The 26,131-nt window shown below is 46.9% G+C and overlaps 1 protein-coding gene across 1 annotated transcript in view; it reads left to right on the top strand.

Annotated features, from left to right (window-relative positions):
- SETX (senataxin) overlaps positions 1-26,131 on the top strand; it is a 1,477,926-nt gene that overhangs the window by 266,984 nt on the left and 1,184,811 nt on the right. The window contains exon 2 of the mRNA XM_069609306.1: positions 19,368-19,548. Coding sequence (XP_069465407.1) covers positions 19,372-19,548 — 177 coding nt within the window. The 5' untranslated portion in view covers positions 19,368-19,371. The remainder of the gene's footprint in view (positions 1-19,367; positions 19,549-26,131) is intronic.

Here is a 26,131-nt window from a genome sequence, read left to right as displayed (position 1 = left end):
ACTCCTCGACCTCTCAGCGACCTTCAACACCATCGACCACAGCATCCTCACAGACGACACTCACTCGGCATAAGGGTCACAGAACGAAGGTGGATTCCTTCATTCCTTGTGACCAGAACCAAATCACCCACCCGCTCCCTTCACCTCGGCCACCTGCCCCATCACCAACGGCGTCCCACAAGTTATTTGATATTCTCGACTATCTGGGTGTCACCTATACTAATTATGCGGATGACACACAGATGCTCATTCCCATCACTGGCAACTACACAACCGACTTAAGTCCTCAACGAGATCTACTCAGTCATCCAAGCCTGGATGGCATCCCATGGCCTATGCCTAAATGACGATAAGACTGAGTTACTTATCATTGGATCTCACCTTCGACTCAATAAATTCGACCCGGCTTTCAAAGCTTTTGTCATCGATGGGAATACTATTAAGGTGTTGAACAATACGGAAACTCTAGGCTTCCACCTTGAATCTACCCTTTCCCTGACAAATCAACTCAACTCTGTGGTCTCAGCAGCAGCATACACGTGTAAACTCGTTACACCCTGCAGACCCTTCATCACCACTTCTAACTGTATCATTTTGGCAAGAGCTCTTATAATGGCTAAAATTGATTATTGCAATGCCCTATATCGGGGGAGGAGTCAAAAGAACATTAACAGGCTTAGAGTAACACAGAATAATGCTATCCGAGCATCTCTCAATATAATCTCTGACACCAGATGGAACCTCCACTGGCTCCCCTTGGCATATAAAATATCTCTCAAACCCTTGCACTTATTCACAAGTGTCTAACTAAGCAAGCACTTGAATACCTGGCCAACCGCCTTTCTGCACACACAGCTACCCGACCACTTAGATCTGCACAAGCTCACTCACTTGCTATACTCAGATTTAAACTACAAAATTCAGGGGGGTCCAGTTTCCCGGTTCTTGCGTCCAAACTGTGGAACACACTCCAAACACAATCCGAAATTAGTTCCGCTACCCTGCTTTTAAGAACAGTTACATTTTGGCTCACTGAGCAAGATCTAGCCACCATCCGAGTTTGATTCTATACATCGGTCACGCTATGGTACTGCCTGCACTGACTAGACTTGTTTAGGTGAATAGCCTAACTACTCGCAATTATCATGTTTACTCATAAGTGTACTCATAAGTGTTTTTATTGTTGGTCCAATTGCTATTGTAATGTCAGTTAAATGTACTACCTCTCTCTGCTTATATGTACCTTCACCCCAAGAATCTGTAACTTGAGGCTGTAATTTAACATGTGACCTGTAAGAAATGCGCCCAGATGCCTTTGGGCAGGGTGCGCAATATAAATAAACAAATACAAGGCCCCTACTCTTCAGCCTCTACATGAGCCCTCTCCCTGCCCTCATTTGCTCACATACCTCACCTACTACAACTACGCAGACGACACTCAAATCATCTTTAAGATACCCAAGTCTGTCTCCACCCCTCACCCCGACCTTGCAGCCTGCTTCACAGACATCGATCATTAGATGATAGCCGAACACCACTTCCTCAATCCCCTGAACAACTGAAATCATGCTCTGCAGCAAGACAGCTATTGTTCATGTTCAGTTGTCTTATACCATGCACCGTTACCATTGGCATGGTCTCTAGGCGGTCACAAGGTTCTGTAAAATAGTGGGTTGTGTAGATTACAGAGGGAAGAGGGTGTTGAATAGAGGTTGTGCTTTTCTGTTGGTGCTTGTGGAAAAAGGATGTACTGCCATCTTGTACAAGTCTGCTTTCTAGATGTGTTTGGATTGTGCACGCTGTAATATTTTGCACAGAAGGGCAACATCCAGTGGTTGGGATGTTAGTTTCCAGCAGTTTGTTTCATGGTGGTTGCTTATTTTTGAGAGATTAGTCTGATCTGTTAGATGGTATGAGGTATGTGTGAGGTATTCTGGTGAGGAGTCGGGAGCGGGGTGGGTTAGTAGTTGATGCGTTTGGTTCCGGAAATTGTACTGTCATTGGGTTATCTTGGGTCCCAATTGATATCGCTGGTGGTTCCTGTTTTATGTTCATCATTGTGAGTTGAATAGTCAGGTTTCTAATCATTTTCTGAAGGTGAGGCTGTCTTGGGTCGTTCTGTTCTCCTTCAGGATTGTGTTCCATAGATTGGCAATTAAGCTCGAGAATGCGGTTGCTCCGAATTGACATTTTGTTGCATTTTCTTTTTGATTTAGAGGTCGTTACTTGATCTTGGGTTTCTTCCTGGTTGGTAGCGGTTGATCTTGGCCTGGAGGAATTCAGCTCCTTGTCCGTGCAGTGATTTGTGGGCGTTGCTGAGTGCGTTGAAGTTAAACATTTTCTTTTTTTACATTTTTATTTTTACTCTGAGCCAGTGTAGGCTTCTCTGGGCTGGTGTGATCTCTTCTGTTTAGTCTCAGGAGTATCCTTGCTGCAGTGTTTTGGATGTGTTGCGAGTTTTTGTGAAACGGTCTGGCATTCCAAGGTAGAGGCTGTTCGCGAGTTGATTCTTGATAATACTGAGATGATTGCGAGAGTTGTGTGGGAAGGAGCAGTAGGGAAGGATGCCTCTAAGTAGTCTTGTGTGAGGTAGAAGCATTTCTTTGCTGTAGCATTGACTTGTGGTTCCAGTGGCAGTCCATTGTCCATGAGTATTCCCAGATCTTTTGCCACGGCTGATGCTTCCAGTTTGGTTCTCATGCCAGGCGGCCAGTCCGATTGTGTCTGTTGCATTGGCCTCTGGGGGTGTGACCATTATTTCGAGGGGATTGGGTCCTCCGACATATTCCATATCTATGACATGTAATCACCACAGCTGTTCTGCTTCGGAACATCTTTGGCGTCTGCGTCCTGTGTCAATGACGTCGATACGCCACTCTCGAGGACCTCCTCCGACGGCCGACGTCACTGGATGTTATAAGTAGGACGCACGACGCCCGTAGCCTCAGTTCTGTTTTTTCCGCAAACGTGTTCGATTCGGAGATCTCTGCGCACCTCGACTCTTTGGAGTTTCTGTTCTTTCTCGGTTCTTAGAACCTGTTCGTATTGACACGAATTTCTTCGTAAAGATGTCTACCTCGTCTTCTACCCCGCTTTAAGAAGTGCGGGGACTGTGGGTCCAAGATGTTGGTGACGGACTCACACAACGCCTGCCTCTGGTGCTTCGGGGAGGCCTATGACACGGATGACTATGTCGACTGCCAGTCGCTCACGTCCAAAGCCTTGTGGGAGCGCAAGAAGTTGTTGTCGGTAGGTAAGGTGTCCAAGCCACGGAAGTCGAGGTCTGCGGGGCTTTTGAGGGGCGACTCTCTGCATCGTCGTCAGAAGTCCAGTGGGTCTCGGTCCCGGAGTCGGTCCCGCCACTCCTCTGCCTCTTCGAGGCACTCCCGGAAGCGCCGTCATCGGTCGCCTTCCCTGTCCTCATCCGAGGACTCCGCCCGTCGGCGGGTCGCTTATCCCATGCGACGCCGGAGGAATGAGCTTCCTTCGGGAAGAAAATGTTAGCAATTCTCGAATCGCAGGGCACTGGTCCGTCCGCGCCTCCGAGTGGGGTCGGTCGTGATTGGTCGAGAGACACCACTCGCACGCCTTCGGGCTCGGGTGGTCATCACGATTCGCGGGAGAGGTCCCGCTCGGACAAGGGGAATGGTTCTCGTCATGCCGGTCCAGGTCCCGGTCGTCGATGCACTCGAGACCTTGTGCACCTGTGGTGTCTTCGAGGAAGACATCAACTGACTCTTTCGAGGCCCCACCTCCAAAGAAGTCGTCGACGCGATCGGCGCCCAGGCTGTCGAGGGACACGCTCGGGGCTCCGGCCTCGAGGCCTATGTCGACGCCATTGATGCTGTCGACGCTGATTCACTCGACCCCTTTCGAGGCTGTTTCGACGGGGGTACCCCGGGGCTCGGTGGAACCCCCTAGAAAGGCTCTGGCCAAGGTCAAGCATGGCTTTGTTCCACATTCTGTGCCTTCTTACCGCCATCCTGAGTTTATTTCAGAGGTGTATGAGGGCTCTGATGATGGCATGGTTCCTGATAAAGTGCCAGTCAAGTTTCTCTCAGGCCATAGCCAAATTGAGGACCTGCAGCTGGCCACCTCTCCGGAGGTGGAGTTTTGTAGGCCTGAGCCTGGCATTCATGCCGACTCCTCGTACCGGCGCCTTATGTCCAGGGTCACAGAGTACTTGGGGTGGTCTGCTCCCCCAGGGGATTTTCTTCAGGATGACCTTACGGATATCCTCGACCAAGGTCCACCAACTGACCCGGTACTGCCATTCCATATGGTTCTACAGAGGAGGGCGGCGGCGGCGGCTTGGACTGCTCCAGAGATTCTCCCGGCAGTGGGCAAGACTTTGCCGCGAAAATACCGCCCAGCCAGTAGTGACCCCTGCTACTTGACCAAGCACCCCACTCCGGAGAGTTTGGTGGTGCAGGCGGATACGGCCCCGGCAAAGCAGGCGTCGTATCCTACCATCCCTCCTGATAGGGATGACAAGCGTTTTGACGGCTGGGCGAAGAAAGTGTTTTCTTCATGGAGTATGGCGCTTCAGGCCACCAACTCCGTATGTGCCTTGTCGCATTTCACGCACCCTATGTGGAACTGTTTCCTTAGCGGCTGAACATATTCCCGAAGGGGATGGACGGGATAGTTTCCTTGCCATGATTCAGGATGGCAAGGATGCCATGTGTGAGGCCGTTCAGTCGGGGTTGGACATGGCAGATTGCGTCAGCCGGTCCATGGCGGCGAGCACCGTAATACGCAGGTTTGCGTGGTTGCGGAAGTCGGGGTTTGCTCCTGATGTGCAGGCCCGGCTCCTCAACATGCCCTTTGACGGGAACATCTTTTTGGCAGCAAGGCTGACGAGAGCCTTGAGAGGTTGCAGACCTCAAAAGCTGCAGCGAAGTAGTTGGGTGCTGCAGTTCGCCAACCTCCGCCTTTTCGTCCTAGGGGACAGCAATGGATGGGAGGTTCCTTTCGTTATTACTCATCCTTTGGTAAAGCGAGAGGAGCTGCCAGTCAAAGGGGCCCCCGTAGGAGTGCCAGAGGTGGAAAACAAGGTACTCGAGGTGCCAAGGCCGCTCGGGCTGTTGCCTCTTTGCCCTCAGGCGATGCCGCAACCTCTTCAGCTCAGTCATGAGGCCATGTCCCATGGTTCGCCGGTTCGGGGAAGGCTGGCGCAGCATCTTGTAGAGTGGCGCAACATTACTTCAGATGTGTGGGTTCTGGAGATCATAACCCACAGCTACTGTCTTCCTTTCCGGCAGAGGCCTCACGACAATCCACCGGGGAATCGCTTTGAAGAGTCCGGATCCGCTCCTTGCGAAGGAAATTCAATCCCTGCTGGAGAAAGGCGCCATAGAACTGGTGCCTGGAGCGGAGAGGAACAAGGGATGGTATTCCCCTTCTTTTTGATTTCCAAGAAAGACGGGGGATTGAGACCCATCATGGACTTGCGCAGTTTGAACAAACTCCTCAGGAAGGACAAGTTCAAGATGGTTACTCTCTCTCGTCCTCCAGGCCCTTCAACTTCAGGACTGGTTGGTGTCTCTCGACCTCAAGGACGCTTATTTTCATGTGCCGATACATCCAAGGCACAAGAAGTACCTGAGGTTCGCGGTTGGCGACTCGCACTCTCAGTTTCCGGTCCTGCCGTTCGGATTGACCGCCGCCCCGAGGGTCTTCACCAAGCTCATGGTAGTGGTGGCAGCGCACCTCAGGAAAGGGGGTATTCACGTCTACCCCTACCTGGACGATTGGTTGATCAGGGCGTGCTCTCCCGAGCAAGTCCTGGATCATCTGTCAGTCTCCTGCCACTCCTTCCACAAGCTGGGCTTCTCCCTCAACTTAAAAAGTCCCATTTGACACCAACTCAGAGGCTCCAGTACATCGGAGCAGTGCTCGACACGTCCCTGGGGCAGTGTTTTCCTCCCCAGGTGAGGGCTCATCACATTCAGCAGATGGTGCACAAGTTTCAGCTTGCCCAGAGTCTCCCAGCGTTCGAGTTCTTGAGATTGCTCAGCCTCATGGCATCCTGCATTCTTCTGGTGCCAGAGGCCAAGTTGCGGATGATATCTTTGCAATGGGCACTCAAGCTCCAGTGGTCTCAGTCCTCCGGCAGGATGTCTGACCCTGTTCAGGTGCCGTCCTCGGTCGCCCAGGACCTTCTGTGGTTGGTCATCGAAGACAATCTGATGAAGGGGGCTCCATTTTTGGCTACCCTGGCCGGAGGTGACGATCGTGACGGACGCATCCCTCACGGGATGGGGGGCTCATGCCAACGAGTTGACAGTCAGCGGTCGTTGGTCTCCATCGGAGTCCAGACTCCATATCAATCTGTTGGAGTTGAGGGCCGTCAGGCTAGCCCTGAAGGCTTTTCTGCCGACTCTGCGAGGGAAGAATGTCCTGATCCTGACGGACAACACAGTGGCCATGCACTACCTCATCAAAAAGGGGGGGCAGGGTCACTTCCTCTGTGCACGGAGGCGATGCAGCTCTGGTTCTGGGCAATCCAGCCGGAAGTTTCGATCTCGCCAGTTCATCTGGCCGGAGATGAAAACGAGACGGCGGACGCTCTGAGCAGTCAGAGCGCGATCTCTCACGAGTGGGAGTTGGCTCAGGAGATTCTCCTGGAGATCTTCGCCCTTTGGGGGACCCCCTGAAGTGGATCTCTTCGCCTCCAGTGTCAACCGGAAGTGCGAGAGGTTCTGCTCGCAGGAATTTCCTCCAAAAGGAGCCTTAGGAGATGCGTTCGTGGTGGAGTGGTCATTCCCACTGCTGTATGCGTTTCCTCCAGTCCCCGTCATCCCGCAAGTACTGCAGACGTTAGAGGTTCGGTTCCCAGATGACCCTCATTGCTCCGGCGTGGGCCCGGAGGACGTGGTACCCGGACCTTCTCGTCTGTCCATCTGCCCTCCACGTCGTCTTCCCTACCGAGACGATCTGCTCTCACGGGATGGGGGGTCCGGTTCTCCATCCAGTGGTCAGATCCCTCAACCTTCACGCTTGGTTTCTGAAAGGTTGAGGTATAAGGATTGGGACCTCCCTGAAGACGTGATGGAGGTGTTGCTCTCGCCCAGACGGCCAGCAAGAAAGTCCCTGTACTGTTGCTTTTGGCGTAAGTTCTGCAACTGGTGCAGGGTTAAGAATGTGGATCCTTTTGCATGTGACATTCCCATGGTTCTCTTTTTTGCTTTCTTTGGCCCACAGGGGCTTGCAAGTGGGTACTGTTAAAGGTTACCTGGCGGCGCTGTCCTTATTTAAGCGCTCGTCTGAAGAGTGTTCCCATTTTAAAATTCCTTTAATTTCTCAGTTTCTGAAAGGGCTCACTAATGTGTTCCCTCCGTCACCTTTTCAGGTGCCCGGTTGGGATTTGAACCTTGTTCTCAAGTTTCTGATGGGTGCTCCCTTTGAGCCTTTGCATTCATGCCCTTTGAGACTGTTAACTCTTAAAACTGTATTTTTGGCTGCGGTCACTTCCGCTCGCAGAGTGAGTGAATTACAGGCACTTTAAGTTAAGCCACCCTTCACTGTGTTTCATAAGGACAGGGTTGTCCTTAGAGTTCGTCCTTCCTTTCTTCCCAAGGTGGTGTCGGAATTTCATTTAGTCCAGAAGGTTGTTCTTCCGGCGTTTTATCCTCCTCCACATCCTGGTAAGGAAGAGGAGAGGCTCAGGCTTGATCCCTGGAGAGCATTAAGCTTTTATATTTCATGCATGTCCCGGTTCAGAGTGGACGATCAACTCTTCATTGGTTACTCTGGAAAGCGTTTGGGACAAGCTGTGACGAAACAGACTTTGTCTCACTGGATTATTTTGGCTATCTCTGAGTGTTACCGCTTGGTGGGTAAGGACTTACCCCTGGTAATTCTACCAGGGGTATGGCTGCCTCTACTGCCCTACAGACGGGTGTTTCTCTTCGTAACATCTGTGATGCAGCCACCTGGGCTTCGGTACATACTTTTGTACGTCACTACTACCTCGATTCCATCTGTGGGCAGAATCTGGTCTTTGGCGAGGCAGTCCTTTACTCCGCAATTTGATTGGGCATTCTAAATTTCTGTTTTCTAAATTTTTTTTCCCACCTCCTTGCATTGGTACTGCTTTGGGAGTCTTTCATAGATATGGAATACGTCGGAGGACCCAATCCACCTCGAAGAACAAGTTACTCTCTTACCTGGTAACGTTCTTTCGATGGGATGGTCCGACGACGTATTCCTTATCGCTCCCTCCCTGCCTTCCCTGCTACAGAATTTCTCATGCGATTGCAGCTTACGTTTCCGCAAGGCTTTGTGTGTCAGACTGGCAGAAGATTGGTGCCACATGTTCTGGGGAAAAAAATACAACTGAGGCTACGGGTGTCGTGCGTCCTACTTATAACATCCAGTGACGACGGAGGAGGTCCTCAAGAGCAGCGTATCGACGTCATCGACTCAGGACGCAGACGCCGAAGATTTTCCGAAGCAGCACAGCTGTGGTGATTACATGTCATAGATATGGAATACGTCGTCGGACCATCCCATCGAAAGAACGTTACCAGGTAAGAGAGTAACTTGTTTGTCTGCTTTTGGTTGCGTTACGCTTGATGATTGTTGTCATCCAGCTGTATGTCGGCGAGGCAGTAGTCTGGCACTTAAGGGGTTAAGGGTGCTGTTTGGGTCGTCGGTTGGGATGTATGTGATTTCACCGAATCGATTTCTCCTAATGGTGAAATCTTCAAAAAATAAATTCTTCAAATTTTCTTTTCAAATTCTTTGTTCTTCAAAGTCTTTTTTATGTGGACGGAGACCCCCTGACCCCTCCAACACTTCCCCCTACCTTATCCTATACCCTTACCCCACCCCGATCTTTTTTAAAAATTGAACCACTTACCCAACCAAATTTGAAGACAAACTTCGAAGATTTCTCATTCAGTGAAATGGTATTCGGGGAAATGTAGGTATTTGCTTGGGTTGTGGCTGTCTTGATGATGAGTTGGGTTTCATCTGTGTAGTTTTGGCCAGTCAGTCCGTGGTTTCGAATGGTTTTCATTAAGGGGGACATGTAGATATTGAAGAGTGAGAAGAGGCTAGAGCCTCGTGGCATGCCACAGGAGATTTTTTTGGTGTGGGAGATAAGGTAGGTATGTTCTTTCAGTGGGTGAGAAAAGATTTTACCCATTGTAGAGTGGAGTCTTTTACACTGCATTCCTCCAGTCTCTGTGTTGTGTGTCTGATTGTGTTGAACGCGTCTGCTATGTCCAGTAGTATGAGGGCAGATAGTGTGCTGTTGTCTGCATACATTTTTAGGTCGTCCCATATGGATAGGAGTGCTGATTCTTTTCCTCTCATGGGTCTGAAGCAGACTTGCGATTGGTCGAGTATTCGGTTTGTTTCTACATGGTTGAGAAGGATTTTGGATATGTGGTTCTCCAGTAGTTTCGCTGGGTAGGATAGATTAGACATAGGTGTGTAGTTGGTGGGGTCTTCTGCACTTTGGATGGCTTGATGTATGGTGACTTGAAAGATTTTGGTACTATTCCTGTGTTTAGGGATGGGTTCATCAGTAGCCGGAAGTAAGATGCTGGTGTGCTGTGGTTGAGGTTTTGTTTGTTAATGCATGGGGGTTATGGATCGCTTGGCGCCCTGGCGACATTGGTGTCATTTATTCACGTGGAGAAAACCTCTTCATCTATGGGTTCAAATTGTTGATTGTTGCTGGGGTTGGTGGATTGTCAGTTGTTGGTGGTTTCATGGTTGTATTTGTGTTTATAGTTGCGTGGTTTGCTTCAATGGTCTGTTGTATTGTTTCTATTTTTGTTCTTAGGTAGTTGAAGTTGTCACATAGTGCTTTTGAGAGGATGATACCTTTGTTGCAGGATGCATGGTTTTTTATTTCTTTGATTTTTCATGAGTTCATTATGTCGGTTTGTTGATGCTTGGAATCCCGTTGCGTTGTATGTTGTTCCATAGGTTGGATTTGTGGTCGGTTGTATCTGGTTCACGGTGGCGAAAGCCTCGTCATGTTCGCACAATACATGCGCTAGTCTTGAGTACACAGATTTTAAGACCGCATTGTGGTGATCCAGTATTAGGGATGAGAGGGTAGTAAGGTATAGGCAGGCTTCTGTCAGAGCTGCATTGTGGGGAGATGTACACTGTGATGAACCCACCCCATGGCCATCTTCCCTAGGTCCCCCCGGCCCGCATCTATCGCAGTAAAAAACCTGAGATGCACCATGGACTCCAACCTGACTCTCTCACCACATTAACCCTGTATAAATCTTGCTAGCTGCACCTTTACATTCTCGGATGCATTTTCCCGTACCTATCCTACACCCACAGTTGCCACAATCTTGGACCTCTTCTTCTCCCTAGATTATGCCAACTCCCTTTACCTGGGCACCTCTGGTTATCTATTCAGAAAGCTCCAAAGGGCCCAGAACTCTGTAGCGAGTCACCTCTTTGCCCTCGGCCCCAGAAAGCACATCACTCCCGCCCTCTGTATCCTCCACTTGCTCACTGTAGGACGATGGGCCATTTTGAAAGCCAAGTGCAACACCCACCATGCCCTCCACAAGACGGACCCAGAATACCTTCAACAGAAACTCACCTGCTACCAACCCCATCAGAAACCTGCGTTCAGCATTGCACTCTTCCTGGTGATACCTCCCATCAAATCGACTAGAATAGGGGGGGGGTCCACCTTCTCTGTCCAAGCCCCCTCCATCTGGAACTTAATGCCCCTCTGCATTGTCGCATAGAGGATCTCCTGGCCTTCCGGAGGGCTCGCAGGACATGGCTATTCCCCCAGCACCTGATGTGCTCTCTTCAGGTGAGGTAACCAATCTTAACTGTTTGGCCGGGGCAAAAACAAACTCCCATGTAATCACTGAATGGCAGTGAGAATAATCTAAAAATCCCAAGCAGACCACAGGATCGAAAACAAACCACATCTACAAAACCAGCCAGAACACACAGTTAAGTATCACACTCCTTGCTTATTGGAGTTAGCCGATGGCAAGGCCACCCGCGCGCATCTGCAATCGTACACCATTCTCAAGGACACAACACCTCTGCCATCAGAATGCAGCTATCCCCCATGGCAATAATGTGGTCTAGTTGGATACATAATTGAGTCTCCTACTCTTGTATACTATCCAGACGACCTCAAAGCACCCATCCACTTGCCAGCTCGATATGGGTAGCTAGTAGGGACTTGGCCACCCCTATCCAACTTCGTATTCGCTAAAATGCGCGCGCACACATTCTGAACTTCTGATCAATTTTCCCACACCGTGGACGTTTTTCCCCGTGAAGGCGTTCACCTACAGCGCTTTGAGACCATACCAATGGGAAAAGGTGTTATACAAATGACAAATTAGATTATATCTGTTAATTGCTCTATTATGGTGCACTTGCTTCTTTCCTTTAACACGTATGTATGGTGTATGATTGGCTTGACCTTTACTGGATGGGGCAGTATTTAATGTAATGCAGAGTTAGTGTTGGGCTGCGCGTCTCTTGCACTGGGTACCTGTTTTGCTGGGGTCCAGAATGTTGATCTGTTCTGGTCGATGAGGATGATGCAGAAAGCCAGGCCTAACCTGCCCACAGGAAACAAGTACCCAGGGACTGACTAGGGCCAACTCCCCCACACCACAGGACGACCTCCCAGAATTTGTGGCTTAGGGACAGTGTATACACTGATTTAGGAGTTCCAGGATGTTACTGCAGGAGTCAAGGAGGTCCAAGGCGTGAAAGACCAAACAAGGAGTCGACGACAAGGTGTCTGAGCGAAACGTCTGGTGGGGACCAGACGGAAGGAATATCCGCAGACTGGTCTTTGGGTCAAGGACACTGGACAGGTAACCAAGGAGACAATTTTTACGTACTGCCGCAACACTAGCAGTACATGTAATTAGTCACCATTGATGTACTAACCCACCTATATGCACAATCATTGTGTAAAAAATGTTTTGCTGTGCCAAGGATGGCATATTTCGTTTACTTTTAAATATTTACTCTTGAAAATTTAATAAATCTCAACCTTTCATGTTTGAAAAAGAATCTAACTTCTTTGTGTTCATGTTAAGAGCTAATGGATATGTGCTCATTTAGCTCCACTGCCCCAAAAAGAATCCTGCCAAAGCGTCAATGACCAGGGTAGCTGCTGTCTCCACTCTTTTCTCAAAACAGATAACCAAGGAGTCATGTAGAATGAACAAGGGGAAGGGCAGGGGAAGGAACACAGCAAGAAACAACAGGAAAGACCCGGCAGCAAAGCTGGTAAAGAGCAGGCAAAAGGGAACCAGAACCGTAACTACATGGCGGGCAAGGGTGCTGCCATCATAACAGGGCTGGACAACAGCGGCAAAGGAGATGTCAAAGGGTGTAGTGCACTGGTTTGAAATGCTGATGCCTGTGTTCGGAGGAGAATGGTGGCACCCATAGTTGTGGTGTGTGAACCTAGATTAGTCGCATGCAACCACCCGGATTCAGGCGCCATGCCACAGCTGTTCCTATACATCGTTGTTACTAATCCATTGTCCATTCAAAGTTTTAGAAAAAACAATATTATTTCTGCATAGTTTATTAACTTGTCAGTAGTAGTCTGATTTAATTTATTAACATATTCCAGCAAATCTGACCGGAATTGCTCACCAATAATCTGTAATAAATTGCAATCGGTATGTTCCAAACATTTGCATACTTGAATTAGCCTCTAGATTCAGGAATGTGTTCTTTTTCACTAGCACATCTATGGGTTGGGTTTGAAAGAGCTGATCCTTGTCCCCATAGCTCAGGGATTTGGAAACTTTCACTCTCCGGATGTTTTGCCCTACACTGCTCATCAACCCTAGCCATCGTAGTCTGTGGTGAAGGGTCATGGGAGGTGTAGTCAAAGGTGCCCCGCCAACCTCTTTCCTGCTGCAGGACATTAGCTGTGTTTTTTAAGGGGGGGGAGGATGCAGGGTTGGGGAATTGAGAAAAGGGAAATTGGTGGGTATGGGGCGGGGCGGAAGAAGGGGTGGCCTGGGGGGGGGACTTCCACTCCCTACACCAGAAAAAAGCTGCAAAATATGTGAATTGTCCTGTGCTGGGAAATGTCAGATCCCTTTTGAAGTCCTCATTTACATTATACATTTTTCATTCTATAATTAATTAATAAAAAGATGGCTGAACCTGTTGGAATCATTGCTTAACACACAACGTTTTAGCGAACCTACAATTATTCTGGCGAGCAAGCTCTGGGGCAGGGATTTGTAACCTGCACGTCTCTGGCTGTTTTGGCTTACTGGTGGATGGATCTGTGTGTTCCCCTACATGGCAACATTCACCACATTATTTGCGTTCTGTAGTCCGAGTGCATTAGTCCTGTGTTGACAAAAGTTACTTACTATGCAATATAATTAAAACATTATTGTATTGATACATTTTATTTTCAATGCACTCCTCACTGATTTAATGTTCTGCTTGCAGGAGTATGGCAAATAAGCAAAACGAGGGCACCACAGCTTTGAACAAACAGAACATTATATGTGTTATGCCTAAACACATTCTTATGTAGTCATCCTGTTAATAAACTATTTGATTCATTTGGTTTGAGGTTGCCAGATGATGCTCCTATTGCCATGTGCATTGTTCAGCCTCCTCGTTACACTTGGATGCTTTATTACAAGAGCTACCTTTCTCCAGATTTTGACTTGTTGCAATCCTTTCTGAAAGTTTCTATACCTTCCTGTTGGCCACCCAAATTAATTCAACTTTTCTACATGTTTTTATTTTTTGATACAAATTGCATGACATGGTTTTGTGATGCTGAGGATGAACTAACGTTTTCTTTATATTGCCTTCCTTTATTTACAGCCTGCATGGACCTTTTCGTAGAGTTTGTGGTTACAAGAGCCACTCTTGGTTTCCAAAGGTTGATTAGGCAGATTTCAATCTTGATTCATATTTTCATGTAATCTTCTATTGAAAGAATGTGGGATTTCTAGATGAGGTGCTGTAGTTATGTAATGTTATCAGACAATTATTCATTTTGGCAAACGCATTTCAAATGGCCAATTTGAGTTTGTAGTTGGACCAGAAGGAAAAGCCACGTACCGTTGAACAGGTATTGAAATGTGCCCGCGCCACTAGCTCATTGTTGTGATCTGTGCATGTGGAAAACTGAGGGGGCTAGTGACTTTTTATGCCTCTCCAGTAGTTTTCAACTTGAAATCTGGCATCTTGGTAGAATACTCCCCAACCTCTAGGTATCGGACAGAAATAAATTGCCACATTTCGGAGGTATTTACATGACATTTACATGTAGTGTATCACTTTTGTTTGTCAATAAAACATGTGTGGTTTTTTTGAGACACTAAAGCGAGTAGCAGCTGTCCTATCATGTAATTTCTGTTCAGCATCAGCGCCACTTTATGTAAAACTCAACTGAAGTGTCAGTTTATAAAGTACCAATGCGTTGATTACCCTATCTCAAAGTAGAATGCAACAATCACATCTGCTTATTGCACTTTTGTATTAGGGATTAAGGGAAGAAGATGGAATGTTTTGTGGCTCCCTTCGATAGGAGCTTCTGCAAATAGCCATGAGCATCACTGTGGGGGGCCAGGTGCATGGGACAACAGAAACGTTATTGCTTAGGGGTGTGAATCTGCATGCCCTTCCTGCTATAAATGATTTGTGGCTGTCTGGGTTCTGTTTGAGTTCAGGGATTTCTAATGTCACAAATCCAGTACCCTGGCCTTGTCAAGAGGCACTGGGAGCCCTCTCAGCTGGGGGCTGGAGGTCTACGGAGACGTCCAGAGCCAGCCATGACCTTCAGGATGATGGCAGTTTAGAGGACCCTATTCCTGTCCTCTACCCTAGTGCCAGCATGTTCCTCTTCAGTACACCTCTATCTCAAGCCATGCCTCTGATACAAGATACTTCCAGTGATTCTCTGTTTCTTGTAGTGAAGCATCCTTTAAGCCATAAACCAAGAAGAAACATCAAGATCTGAATCTTGAACCAGCACCTTACATAAGTATAGAAATTAGACCACCCAGCTGCAGCAGTGATCAGTTGCAGAGATGCCCAAAAAAGAAAGCTATGGCACGTATGCAGTTCTACCCTGCAGGCGAACCGCTGCGAGAAGAGACAACCCCATGACCACCAGGGACAAATGGGATAACCCAAGCATCCTTTCCCCGTTGTACTGCACTCCGGGGCACCCTAAATTGGTCCCTAGAGTGTGAATAATTGCGTTCCCGGGCCACCATTGTTAGGTGCACCTGTGTGGAAAAAAGTGGCTGGGGGCTTAGTGACTTCTGACTTTTGGTTTTGCCATCATGCCCTAGGTGGGGAAGACGGGCCAGATTGGCCAGGGATAGAGCACCAATACCAACAGAGTAGTGGGGATATTGGAAGGCAGCAGAAAATGTAAGTTAATCGGGTGAGATCCGAGGAGGACATGTACGAGACCAGCAGCAGGAGGAAGGCAGGAGCAGCAGATAGTGGAGGCGTTTTTAGGAGCAGGGTGAGGTATTGGCTAAGAAGTTGAATTAGTAGTGCAGTATGCGTGTTTGTGTGGTGAGTGTGATTTGAAAAGTTAGTGTAAGGAGTAACTGTAATGGTATGGGTTAAAAGAACATTGGTTGAGTAGTAGTTGGAAGGGAGTGTCCAGAAGCTGGCTAGAAGTGTTGGGTGGGGGAGTAGTAGTGTGAGGCGGGGGGAGTAACATCAAACATCAAACTGTGTAGGCGAGGCCTCGGAGTGGAAGACAGGGACTCATGTTTGGGGGGAGGAGTGAGGGAGAAGAGGTTAAGAGACAATAGGGGGGAGAGCGACTGTGCTAGAAGGGGAACTGAATCGAGCTAGGTCTGTAAGGCACAATTCCCAATACCCCTTAGAACACTAACACATGGTTAAAGAAGGGAAAGTTAGGAAGTCTGAGTTTAGTTAAAGAAGGCAAAATTGCCTTTAGGCCATTATCTCAAGAATAAGTCAGAAAATTAGACATTACGGGTCAGCCTTCTGTATATATTCGCCTGGGTTAGGGAAAAAGGTGCTCAAAAAGACTAACGACTGTCCTAGGATGCACAAAACTATTAAACCACCTTTGAGACTTGGAGTGATTCTTGTGTTAATGGTGAAAGGCGCTATACAAATGACAATTGCAATATAATATTCCAGGGGATTCTGTAAACAAACGAGCTACAAGCTATAAACAGTCCGTTTCTGGGAGGGGGGAGCTCAGAGCTGTTCAGAGATCCTGGAGAAAAGCACTCTGGCTGGAGGAACAGCCTGCAGGGCTGGAGAACCCATAGCAGTCTCGGAATACTGTCCCCATTATGATCTACGGGGAAAGAAGGGGCTGATTGTGTCTATTTTTCTGCTTGGACTCTGAAGCACTGCTTTTCTGATTGAGCTGAATACAGAAGCACTTCTACCAGCAATTTGCTCAATACCCATGGAACTTGCTTATTCAGATTTGGCTTATCTTTGCATCATGGTCCATTCCAATTGACACTTAATCTTTTAAGGCTTTTGCTACAGCCATTAAGGGACCATGATGGTTTTGTTTTGATAGTTGGTTTTTGCCATTGGATTTGCTATTTTTGGTTTCTTCTGGGTTTTTGGATTGTGTAGACGGCACACCTTCTGCCAGACCCATGCTCCAGGCATTCAGCTTTCAGCGGTCTTCTCCCTCTTCACAGAGCAGTGTAGTAAGTATGAGAGTCAGTTTTACCAATTTTTAATATTGCATTGGGAAAGAGGAGTTATTGAGACCATTTCATAGGCTGCTTAGTGAGAATTGATGAGAATGCAATTGCTTTTAGTAGCTAATGCATTTGAGCTGGCTGACTCCTCTTGAGTAGACCTATAGGCTAGAAAATGATGGAAGTATGTTCATTTATAACATTTTCCTATTGAGTGTTCTGTAGTTACAATAACAGTGACAATGCTTTATTATTTCTATTAATAAAAAGAAATTCACTCTGTGGGAGAGTGCAAAAGCATTCATTGAGTGTTCATTATTGAGAATCAATTCATGATCATTTGCATCTACTAAGCCTGTGGCATCTGTATAAAGTACTGTTTATTACCTTATGTATAGTGCATATGTTAATAAGGAAGAGGTTGGTAGAAGGTTGAACAGTAGACCCTCAATAAATGACATGACCTTAGAAGTTGTGCGTGGGTGAGTGAGGGTGCCTAACCCACTTCAGGGGTTTATTATTTACCCTTTCTTTGATGCATAGTGATAGGCATATGTTTTTCCCTGCCTTGATTCCTACCACAGCCCCTACTCGGTGGGGGGGGGGGGTACCGTGAGATGTCTAGCAATATCGCTGTGGGGGTCGAGGAAAGACTTCTGCAGAGGTGAAGGTGATTTTCACCTTTGCAAACTATAGGAGGAGAATTTGGATTATGGTAGGGATCGACTCAGCTGGCATGTTTTTGGGCAAAGACTTTTATTAATAAAAAAGAAGAAACCCTACCTATCCCTAACTCGAGGAGGGTTTTCCCTGCCTCATCAAAACACTAAGGAACTGTCAGAATGTCTAACTAAAAAGTCCACCGTGTTGTGTCAAAACCCTACTTCTATCCCTTACACTTACAACTACGCAGGACTTCTCTTCTGGGTCCAGAAGAATGACCCCCTTCTGTATGGATATAGTTCAGAAAGTAGAGGGAAATGTCTCCCGTCTCCTGGCCTTTTCAGGCTGTTAAATACAACAAGGTAGGGGCAATGTCGCCCTTCCCCTGGCCTTTCTCATTGTGGAGCCCTTTCAATGGCTCGTGGTCAGTTCTGGCATACTCTCCTGCAAGATACTGCCTAGCATCCCAGACCCCCCCGCCCATGCCCAAGACACCTTTTAATATGTTTTCTCTTGCTTGGGTCCCAGACCCCTTTAATATGGTATTCTAAGCTCCCCCTCGCCCCCCTCACCCTGTACCTTGTTGTCAGGCTCCTGGTCTGTGGTGTCGGGCTTGGGTTTCTCAGTCTTCCGATAGCTTTTCTTCACTGCCTCCTATTCTTGCACTACCTCTAGCGGCTCCGGTTCACTCATTCCGGGCTGAGCTGCGCATTGCCACTTGTCGGCGTTGCACAGCGTTCTCGCTTGTGCGGACTTCCTTCCCCTGCTTGTCTCGTTCTGCTGATCCTCGGCAGAGCAGGTAGGGACGCCAGGTCATAAACGTCCAACTCCCGCTCATCAGCTTCACCCCCAGCCTCGCCTTTGGCGGTGCTGGGCTCTTGACCGTGGTGCCTCTGGCAAGGGACTGACACTTTCATTCGTCCCTCTTCCATCTTTAAGTTGTTTGGTGTCTGATGACTTAAATGTTCAATCCAGTTCTCAGAGCGGTTGTTCAGGGCTACCCGCCACAGTATCTTGACTTAGGTATTCAGTATAGTCACCCTTCTTCTTTGTCCCAGTTTTTTTAGATGACCGTTCAGTAGAGTCAACCCTATTCTTCATCGTCCCAATACTACTAATACTATTGGTGTGACGTAAGTATATGGGAGAGCTTATAGGGTAAGAGGAAGGTAAGGGGAGAAAGGTGGGTGAGGGGTGAAAATATCACGTTGACCCATGTTGTCCTTCCTGTATTCCAAAGAAGGAATCCCTTCCCACGAGATCCACCCGCTGAGACCAACCCCAGAGAGAATATCTGGCAGCAGCCTCCGCTCCATGGCCTCATGGAAGGAGACTCCCCTTCGGGAAGAAGGGACGATGGAGTTAGTCATAATAAGGAGAATTAAATTGAGGGGGCTAAGCAGAGCATTAATGGGCTACATTTTATGATAATGTTTGACATTTTATATGGAGTTTTATTTGTGTAGCCTGACCATTTAATATTGATATGGGTTTTTATTTTTTACATAATGAAAGTTTAATCCAGTTTTGATTATACGGTTTACGTTGATACAGAAGTACACCCAGACCTGTGTTCTATATGCATTGGCTTTAACGTGTATCTATTTTATACTAATTGATTTGTGTCCAAGTTTTATTGATTTGTTATTAATCCACACAAAACACAATCTGCCTCCTGATGTAAGCACCTTGGTAGTCACTGGATGATTTTGCACATCAATCTAAGCAACAACTGCGTGGCTCAGTTTAAGCAAATCACTGAAGGCATAGGATACACATGTCTTCATGAAGCCCTTTGGTCATTGCTCGGCTAGGCCATGAATTGAGCTCTTGTGTATTCTTCTCATCTATGTCTACCGTTTCTACTGGAACATTGGGATGGGGTTGTGGCCCATGAGTGCTCTCACCCAGACATGAATCCTTCCAATATCCTTTGCACCCAGACATCTCAATGATGTGTGTTGTGAATTGCCTCTCTTCCAGAGTGTTAATTGTTCCTACATCTTTTTTTGCTCTTAACAGAAGTATGAGCACATGTCGTTGGTGCACACCTGGTGGCCTCTCCACCACTGACTTTCTGAAGCAGTATGCATCTGGAGCTTTGTGCCGTGAGGACTTCCTGTCTGCTAATGATGACCTCAACTACTGCCTGGAGTGTGTGGTGGAGTACCACAAGGCCCGGGATGAAATATCATCACACAAGGTAATTCTAATGTGATTTAATCAATAATGAAGAGGTTGCCTTCATCTGATGGCCCATTATGCTGCACATGTGTGTAACCTGCTTGTTGTTCGTGAATTTAAATGACAGTCTGAAATGTAAACATCAAATGTATATCAGTTGTCTAGTTTGCCAGATTTCATAAACCTGCTTTCCTAATAAAAAACGAAGCATTCTGTTCCGCCTCAAAATATGCACGAGCCAATGGCCAGGGATATTTGTCTCGTGTGTGCTTGCATGTGGAAAATTGATGGGGTGAGGGAAACTTTATGCCTGCAAGTAGCTTGCAGCCTGACACGTTTACCCTGCATACCTTACTGCTTTGAATTGGGCAGGGCAATGGGTTTCAACATTATTGCATTGTAGTTGTACGATGGTAAAGGCAGTTGGAAGTGCAGTAATTTTTACTTTGGCTTGTATGTATCCACGAGCTGTTATTTACTTGATTGATAGCCAACAGATTGACTTTATGCTTTCTTTCCAAGTCTGTCGGTGTACCTTTTCATGCAAAGCCTGTACATGCAAAAAGATACATTGCATACTCCCAAATGCAAGGGAGGAAGAGAGTGTGCCCTTAGTGTGGGTGGTGATGTACTGCAACGCTGTCTTTCACTTTCCTCTTCAGCTTCACGGTATACAGCCAATGATAGTCTGGGCGTTTGGTGACAATCTCTTGCAATGTAGTGAGTTCTGGGCTTGTGACGTCAGCCCCTGGTAATCAATACATGGACCGTGCTTGCAAAACCTGCGGATTGTGTTAGCACCTGCGCTTTTTTTGGAAGTTGTTGCTAGATAGATTTCATATGAAGAAGTGCTTGGGGAAATAATAGTACATGGGCATGTGATGACAATGGCTGGCAAAGCCAAAGGTAGTGGCTTTGACAATGCCACTTTGCCACTAGAGGCTTTGAGACGGCTTTATAATAGAACAATCATGACTGAGAAAAACCATAGTAGGTGGGCAAGTGTCATTTGTGGGTGGGGGCTGCACTCAATTGGTTAAGGGTATCGGGAAAACTCTGAGGTGAGACATTAGTTCATATTAAGGTGGGCAGATTACCAGCTTGTCAGGCTAGTTGGTAACCTTGGCTAGTGCCACTGAAAAGGGTAAGTAAAATATTGTTGGTTGATTGTCTAGCTCTTATAGCACGCATAGGTGTTTTGAAGTGCAGTGAGGAGAGTTAAGAAGCTGGTGCTGGTGAGTAAGGGGCAGGCCTTTACTCAAGATTGTTGGAGGAATGGCTTTGTTTAGGATTTGATTAATAGAACTAATTACGCAAGGAGAGTTCCTCATTCGTGATATGGCACCATTGTGGGATTGTTCAGAAATCGGACATAAACTGAGGTTGGCAAAACCGTTTCTTTGAGTTTGCGCAATGTATACATGATTGTTTCTGGAATCCGTTTAACTTTGTATATCGACATTTTAGGAAAACAGTTTCTTGCTTGAAAAGTAGCAAATGAGATTCGTACATACATAGCCAGTCAAGTATGCTCCAATACCGTTCTGTTGGAAAATTCTTGCAATTTGACTGTCTGTAATAACCTTTATCAGGACACTCGAAGGATGAATAATGGCAACTTTAAAAATAAATGTATTAATAGATCTGCCAACAGACTTGTATGACCAGGAGCATGATTTGCCCAAGGTCTTTCATTACTGATGGAGTAATAAGGTTGACCACATGCGACAAACCAACGTTGTGTTCTAGTTGTTGGAAACTGAGTAAGACTGGGATATTTAAAATGCACACAGCTGAGCGACCGGAAAGGAGAGAGACTGAGTTTGCCACTGCATCCGACATGTTCTGACGCTGTTTGGGACACCGGAGGAGAGTGCAGTGCGGAAGGCAGTCAGAAGCTGACTGAGACGGCGTGCAGCAAAGACAAGCCAGGAGAAGTTGACTGCATTCCTGTCACAGGCAGCTGGAGCTGCCAGACAGAGGGAAGCCACGTGGGAAGGAAGTGCCTCACTGAAGGCATTGCCAGTCAGTGGGTGTGAAGCGAGAGGACGGAGAAGCGCGATGAACGCCGAAGATGCCATGTAACACCAGTAAGCCCAGGGAGAGCACATGTGGGGTGCTTCAGGACAAATACTGCATGCCTGCCCAAATGCGAGATAGCCCAAACAGAGAAGGCCTTATGATTTATATAGAGATGAAAATTGTAAAAAGCTTAAGAGAAGGCAGTATAATTGATAGACACAAACATTGCGAAATGCCTACATGAAAGTAATAGAATTGATCCGAACATTGGAAAAAGCCTACGTGACAGTAAAATTAATACAGAACCGAACATTGTTGAAAACTAAAGCAAATGCCAGTACAATTGATGCAAAGCTTGCAAAGAAAGGGTCAGTGACCCAGTACTGGAGAAGTGTTTCTTGGGTACAAGAAAGAGTGAAAAGAAAACTAAGACGCCCTGGCAGGATGTTGAACCGGGCAGACAGTGAGTCAGAAAGTTGTGACACCCTGGCAGGAGAGTAAACCAGGAAGAAGTGAATAAAGGGGGTTAAGAAGCCCACCTTGAAAGTGTGGAACATTAATCAAAGGGAGCACTCCTACCCCTTTCTAAGGTTAAACTACAATACCCTGCCAGGAAAGTATAGAGAGAAGGATTAAAGCAAGACACCATAACGGTCGATGCAGACCGTTATGGTTTCTTGCTTTAATCCTTCTCTCTATACTTTTTGTTACCTCTCTTGTTTCTTTGACCACCCTTTGAGTGGTCAAAGAAACAAGAGAGGTAACAAAAGAGCGAAGCCCTGGCTGAAGAGTAAACCAGGAGTAAGAAGATAACTTAAAATAACCTGAAGTTGTGAATTTATGACAAAAGTTGACTCTTTTGAGAGAGGAGTAAATATCTAAAAAAACAAAAAACAAAAAAAAAAAACTGACATTGAAAGGAAACCGAGGCAGACAAAGGAAATCCCTGTTTCTTCTGAGTAATGAGACAACCATCAAATCAGTGAAGAGTGAAGGGATTCAATGGTGGAATTGGTCGCAGTTGACCATTCCCCTTTAAACTGTGAGATCCCAAAGTGGATAAAAAGGAATATTCAGGGAAAGAGTCGTCCCCTTACGAAACATTGGAACATTATTGACTTTACTGGAATTGCCAGCCACATTTTGAGAAACCTGAAGAATCCTAGGGGAGGGAAGAACCCCTTTCCTGGTACAAAGTATTTCTTTTCGTTTCTGCACTTTAGAACTTTGTTTAAAACTTCAAGAATAACATGTCAGTTTATAGCGAAGAGAACTCCCCTTTAGGGTTTTGGACACGGGACTGAAGACTCTTTATTTAACATCCTGACAGGCGTTCCTTAGTTTTGTTGAAGCAGGGAAACCCCTCATAGAGATGAGGATAGACAGGATTTTACCCCTCTTATTATTTTGACAATAAAAGTCTATAACCAGCATCTAACATTCCACTGTGTCCGAGTCTTACTCTTGGTCGCTTAAATATATTATCATTTCTGGTACGTTAGGGAGATCTTTCCTTTTTGCAACTTTCGCTTGTGGGATGTTTTTACCCATGCATCCAAGCCCTACAATAAAACTGTGCAGTACTGGCATGGAAAACATCATGATGGCCAGAACTCCCCAGAGAGTGCACAGGGAAAACATGAAGAATAGGCTGCCACCCATTTTTGCCTATGTTGTGAGCACAGGAGGGCACTGCCTAAAACCACCAGTGGGCTACACACACTAGCCTGAAACCATTGGGAATGGCAATGCTGATTGCCAAAAAAGCAACTCAGAACTGTGGGGAATTCATTTTCTTAATCCCAAAAATGGTTGCATTACCAGTACTCACCACTATCAGAAAGCCGGCGTTTTAAAACCACCAGACTTTTGTGGAAAACTGAACAAACAAAACAAGACCAAGGAAAGACTTGCTAAGAGGTGGATACAATGTAAAACTATATTCTGAAATGACTTGAAGGAAGTAATTATTTAATGTATATGTAAAAGTTGTCAGTTTGACTTGAATGTAGAAAACTGGGAACAAAAAGTGACATTTAGCTGAAACCTGGCTTAATGAATCTGGATTCTGCCTGACAACTACCCCCGACAGGAGTTTAAACCTGCTCAGCCACTCCCCTTGCCAAAAGGAGTTGTCACCTCTCTGATTAGATTGGGGGTGGAGCAGCTCGGGACTACAGGGAGTTCAACAAAGGCCTGTCCTGGACTCAGGCAAATGTTATATTGGGGGGCCGTAAAGTGGCTTCCTCTTAGGGGAAACTGGGAGGGGCAGTGCCTCTGCTAGCAGCTGAGCTTGGGGGAAGTGGATAAACCAGTTATTCCACCCTGTGATGTGGGAAGCCACACCCCTTTTTGACCAGGGCATAATTTTAAAAAGATAGATAACTCATAGTGCGGACTTGTCAGAATTATATAAGTAATATCATTATTTTTGTGATTTTTCTGTGAACATTTTGAGGCGTTAGGACCCTGTGGTGTATTCTGGGGGGTTGCTAGCGGAAAATAGGGTCTCACTCCAAATGTCTGCATGTTAAAAATCTGACACTTCATCAATTAATGTCCATACTCTTGCGCACATGTGTGTAATTTTGGGTAAATGTCCGATATTGCAAAACCAGTTAAAAAGCGCAAAATGTTGTCATTTTTGAATGCAAGCCCCCAGGAAGATCAGAGGTGGACAAGCATGGACCATAAGGAATATATAATGTGCACATGTAATTTCAACAAATTGTATATCTGGGAAGGATGTATTTGAATCAAATATAGATTTGTGGGCTAACTGACCAGGGGAGGATCCTCTGACCCATAAACAGACTTCATCATGCTGACAATCCATTTCCTTCCCCCAATCATGGGAGAGGGGAGAATTGGGCCAATGACAAGTAGAGAGGGGCAGGCTTAGCTAGGCCCAGGCACACACCCATTTTCAAAACACATAACAAGAGACTGCTGGGACAGGTAGAGACATTCAATTCCATTTGTTGCGGAGCATGCTGACCGACGACTTCACATCCAGACTTCAAATCCATCAATCTCCAAAGACCAGAACTTTACTTCAGAACTTAAAGCAAGGGCCTAAACCCACAAACTGAGAACTCTTCTCAGCAGGCCTCAGCAACCTTAAAATCATTTGCGAACTATTCCACAGCCGGGCGAGCTGTTTGAATTCTTTTGCCAAGAACAATTGCCAGAGACCAGACCAGAGATCCAGAGTGACCCAGACCGCTGTGAGCAGAACCAGAGAGCTGACCCAGATGACTGTGAAGTGCCGAGACCAGAACCGGAGTCCAGTCCAAAACCTGACCAGATCCGTGGCGAGGCCTATTTCAAATTTATATTGTGAGTACCTAGCAGAACTGTGCAGAACCAATCTCTTAGTTAAAATAATCTAATCCAAACTATTTTAACCTAAGTAGAACTGCCTCCTAGAAATCGTATCATCTGTCATTTTTAAAGCTGCACAACTGTCACCTGTTATCATGATCTCTGCTTCCAAAAGATCAGGACTTGCCCGACTCCCTTGGAAGCAGACCCATAACCCCGGTTCCGAGTGCCAGCCAGTCCCAATTGGGACCTTTTGGACCCTGTCCTGGCGCCAGTGGCACCAGGCTCATAAAGATGCCCAGTCCCAGCGCTGGAAGCGCCGGGCTCATAATGCTTGGGTGGACTTACCTGCAGCAGACCATGCTGCTTACTTACCTGCCAGTTGAACCCCTGATCCTCTTCTGTTTGGGACTACTTTTCCTGTTGGGTGGGGCAGGAGCCACTCCCTAGGTTCAGAACACTGGAACTCTTCTGGAAAGCAGGAACTCTTTTCTTACCTAGGCGTGGCTGTGGAAGGAGACACCTAAGCACTACAGGAGGCTATTTAAACCACACCCGATGGATGAATCTTGCTTTGTGTTATTCTGCATTCTCTGCAGCAGAACCCTCATCGTGTCTTCTGCTTCTGATCCTGGGCCTAAGGGAACAAAGGCTTACCATCCTGGAATCCAGTCTTCAGCAGCACCTGTAAAGACAAAGAAAGAACAGGTTAGCCCTATGGTCTTCAGTGGCAGCGCATCTCTTACCTGGTCCATCGGCTGTCACCAACGCCTCGCGCTGCATTCCGGCATCTGAAAGACAAAGGCTTACCTACTCTTCGCAGGCTCCGGAGGTCTTCGCACTGCATTCCGGCATCTGAAAGACAAAAGCTTACCAGCTCTTTGCACGCTCCGGAGGCCTTCGGCGCTGCATCCCGCATCTGAAAGACAAAAGAAGGTGCGTTTAAAGACATTGGGCAACTTTATTACTCACGTGCCATTACTCCTTCCCACGCCGAATCCAGTGGGTATTCCAGCACCCTTCAGCTTCTCTAAAGCTCCGAACTTGTACCTGCAAGATAAAAGGGACAGTTAGTGCGCATCGTGAAGCAGGCTACAAGCGCTTACTTACGTGCTTCCAGGCGCTTCTATTCCTCACGCGGGTTCGATCCTCAACTCTCATCAGCCCGCCATCCGCCATCGCCGGAACCCTGCAAAACAAGAGATATCATTACAAAAGACTTTTAAGACATTTGAAGTGCCCAGAACTTACCGTTC

The sequence above is a fragment of the Ambystoma mexicanum genome, chromosome 8, assembly GCF_040938575.1.
Source record: "Ambystoma mexicanum isolate Mex_15411 chromosome 8, UKY_AmexF1_1, whole genome shotgun sequence".
Taxonomy (NCBI): Eukaryota; Metazoa; Chordata; class Amphibia; order Caudata; family Ambystomatidae; genus Ambystoma; species Ambystoma mexicanum.
The sequence above is the reverse complement of the archived record's forward strand: the minus strand, read 5'-3'. Positions and strand labels throughout refer to the sequence as shown.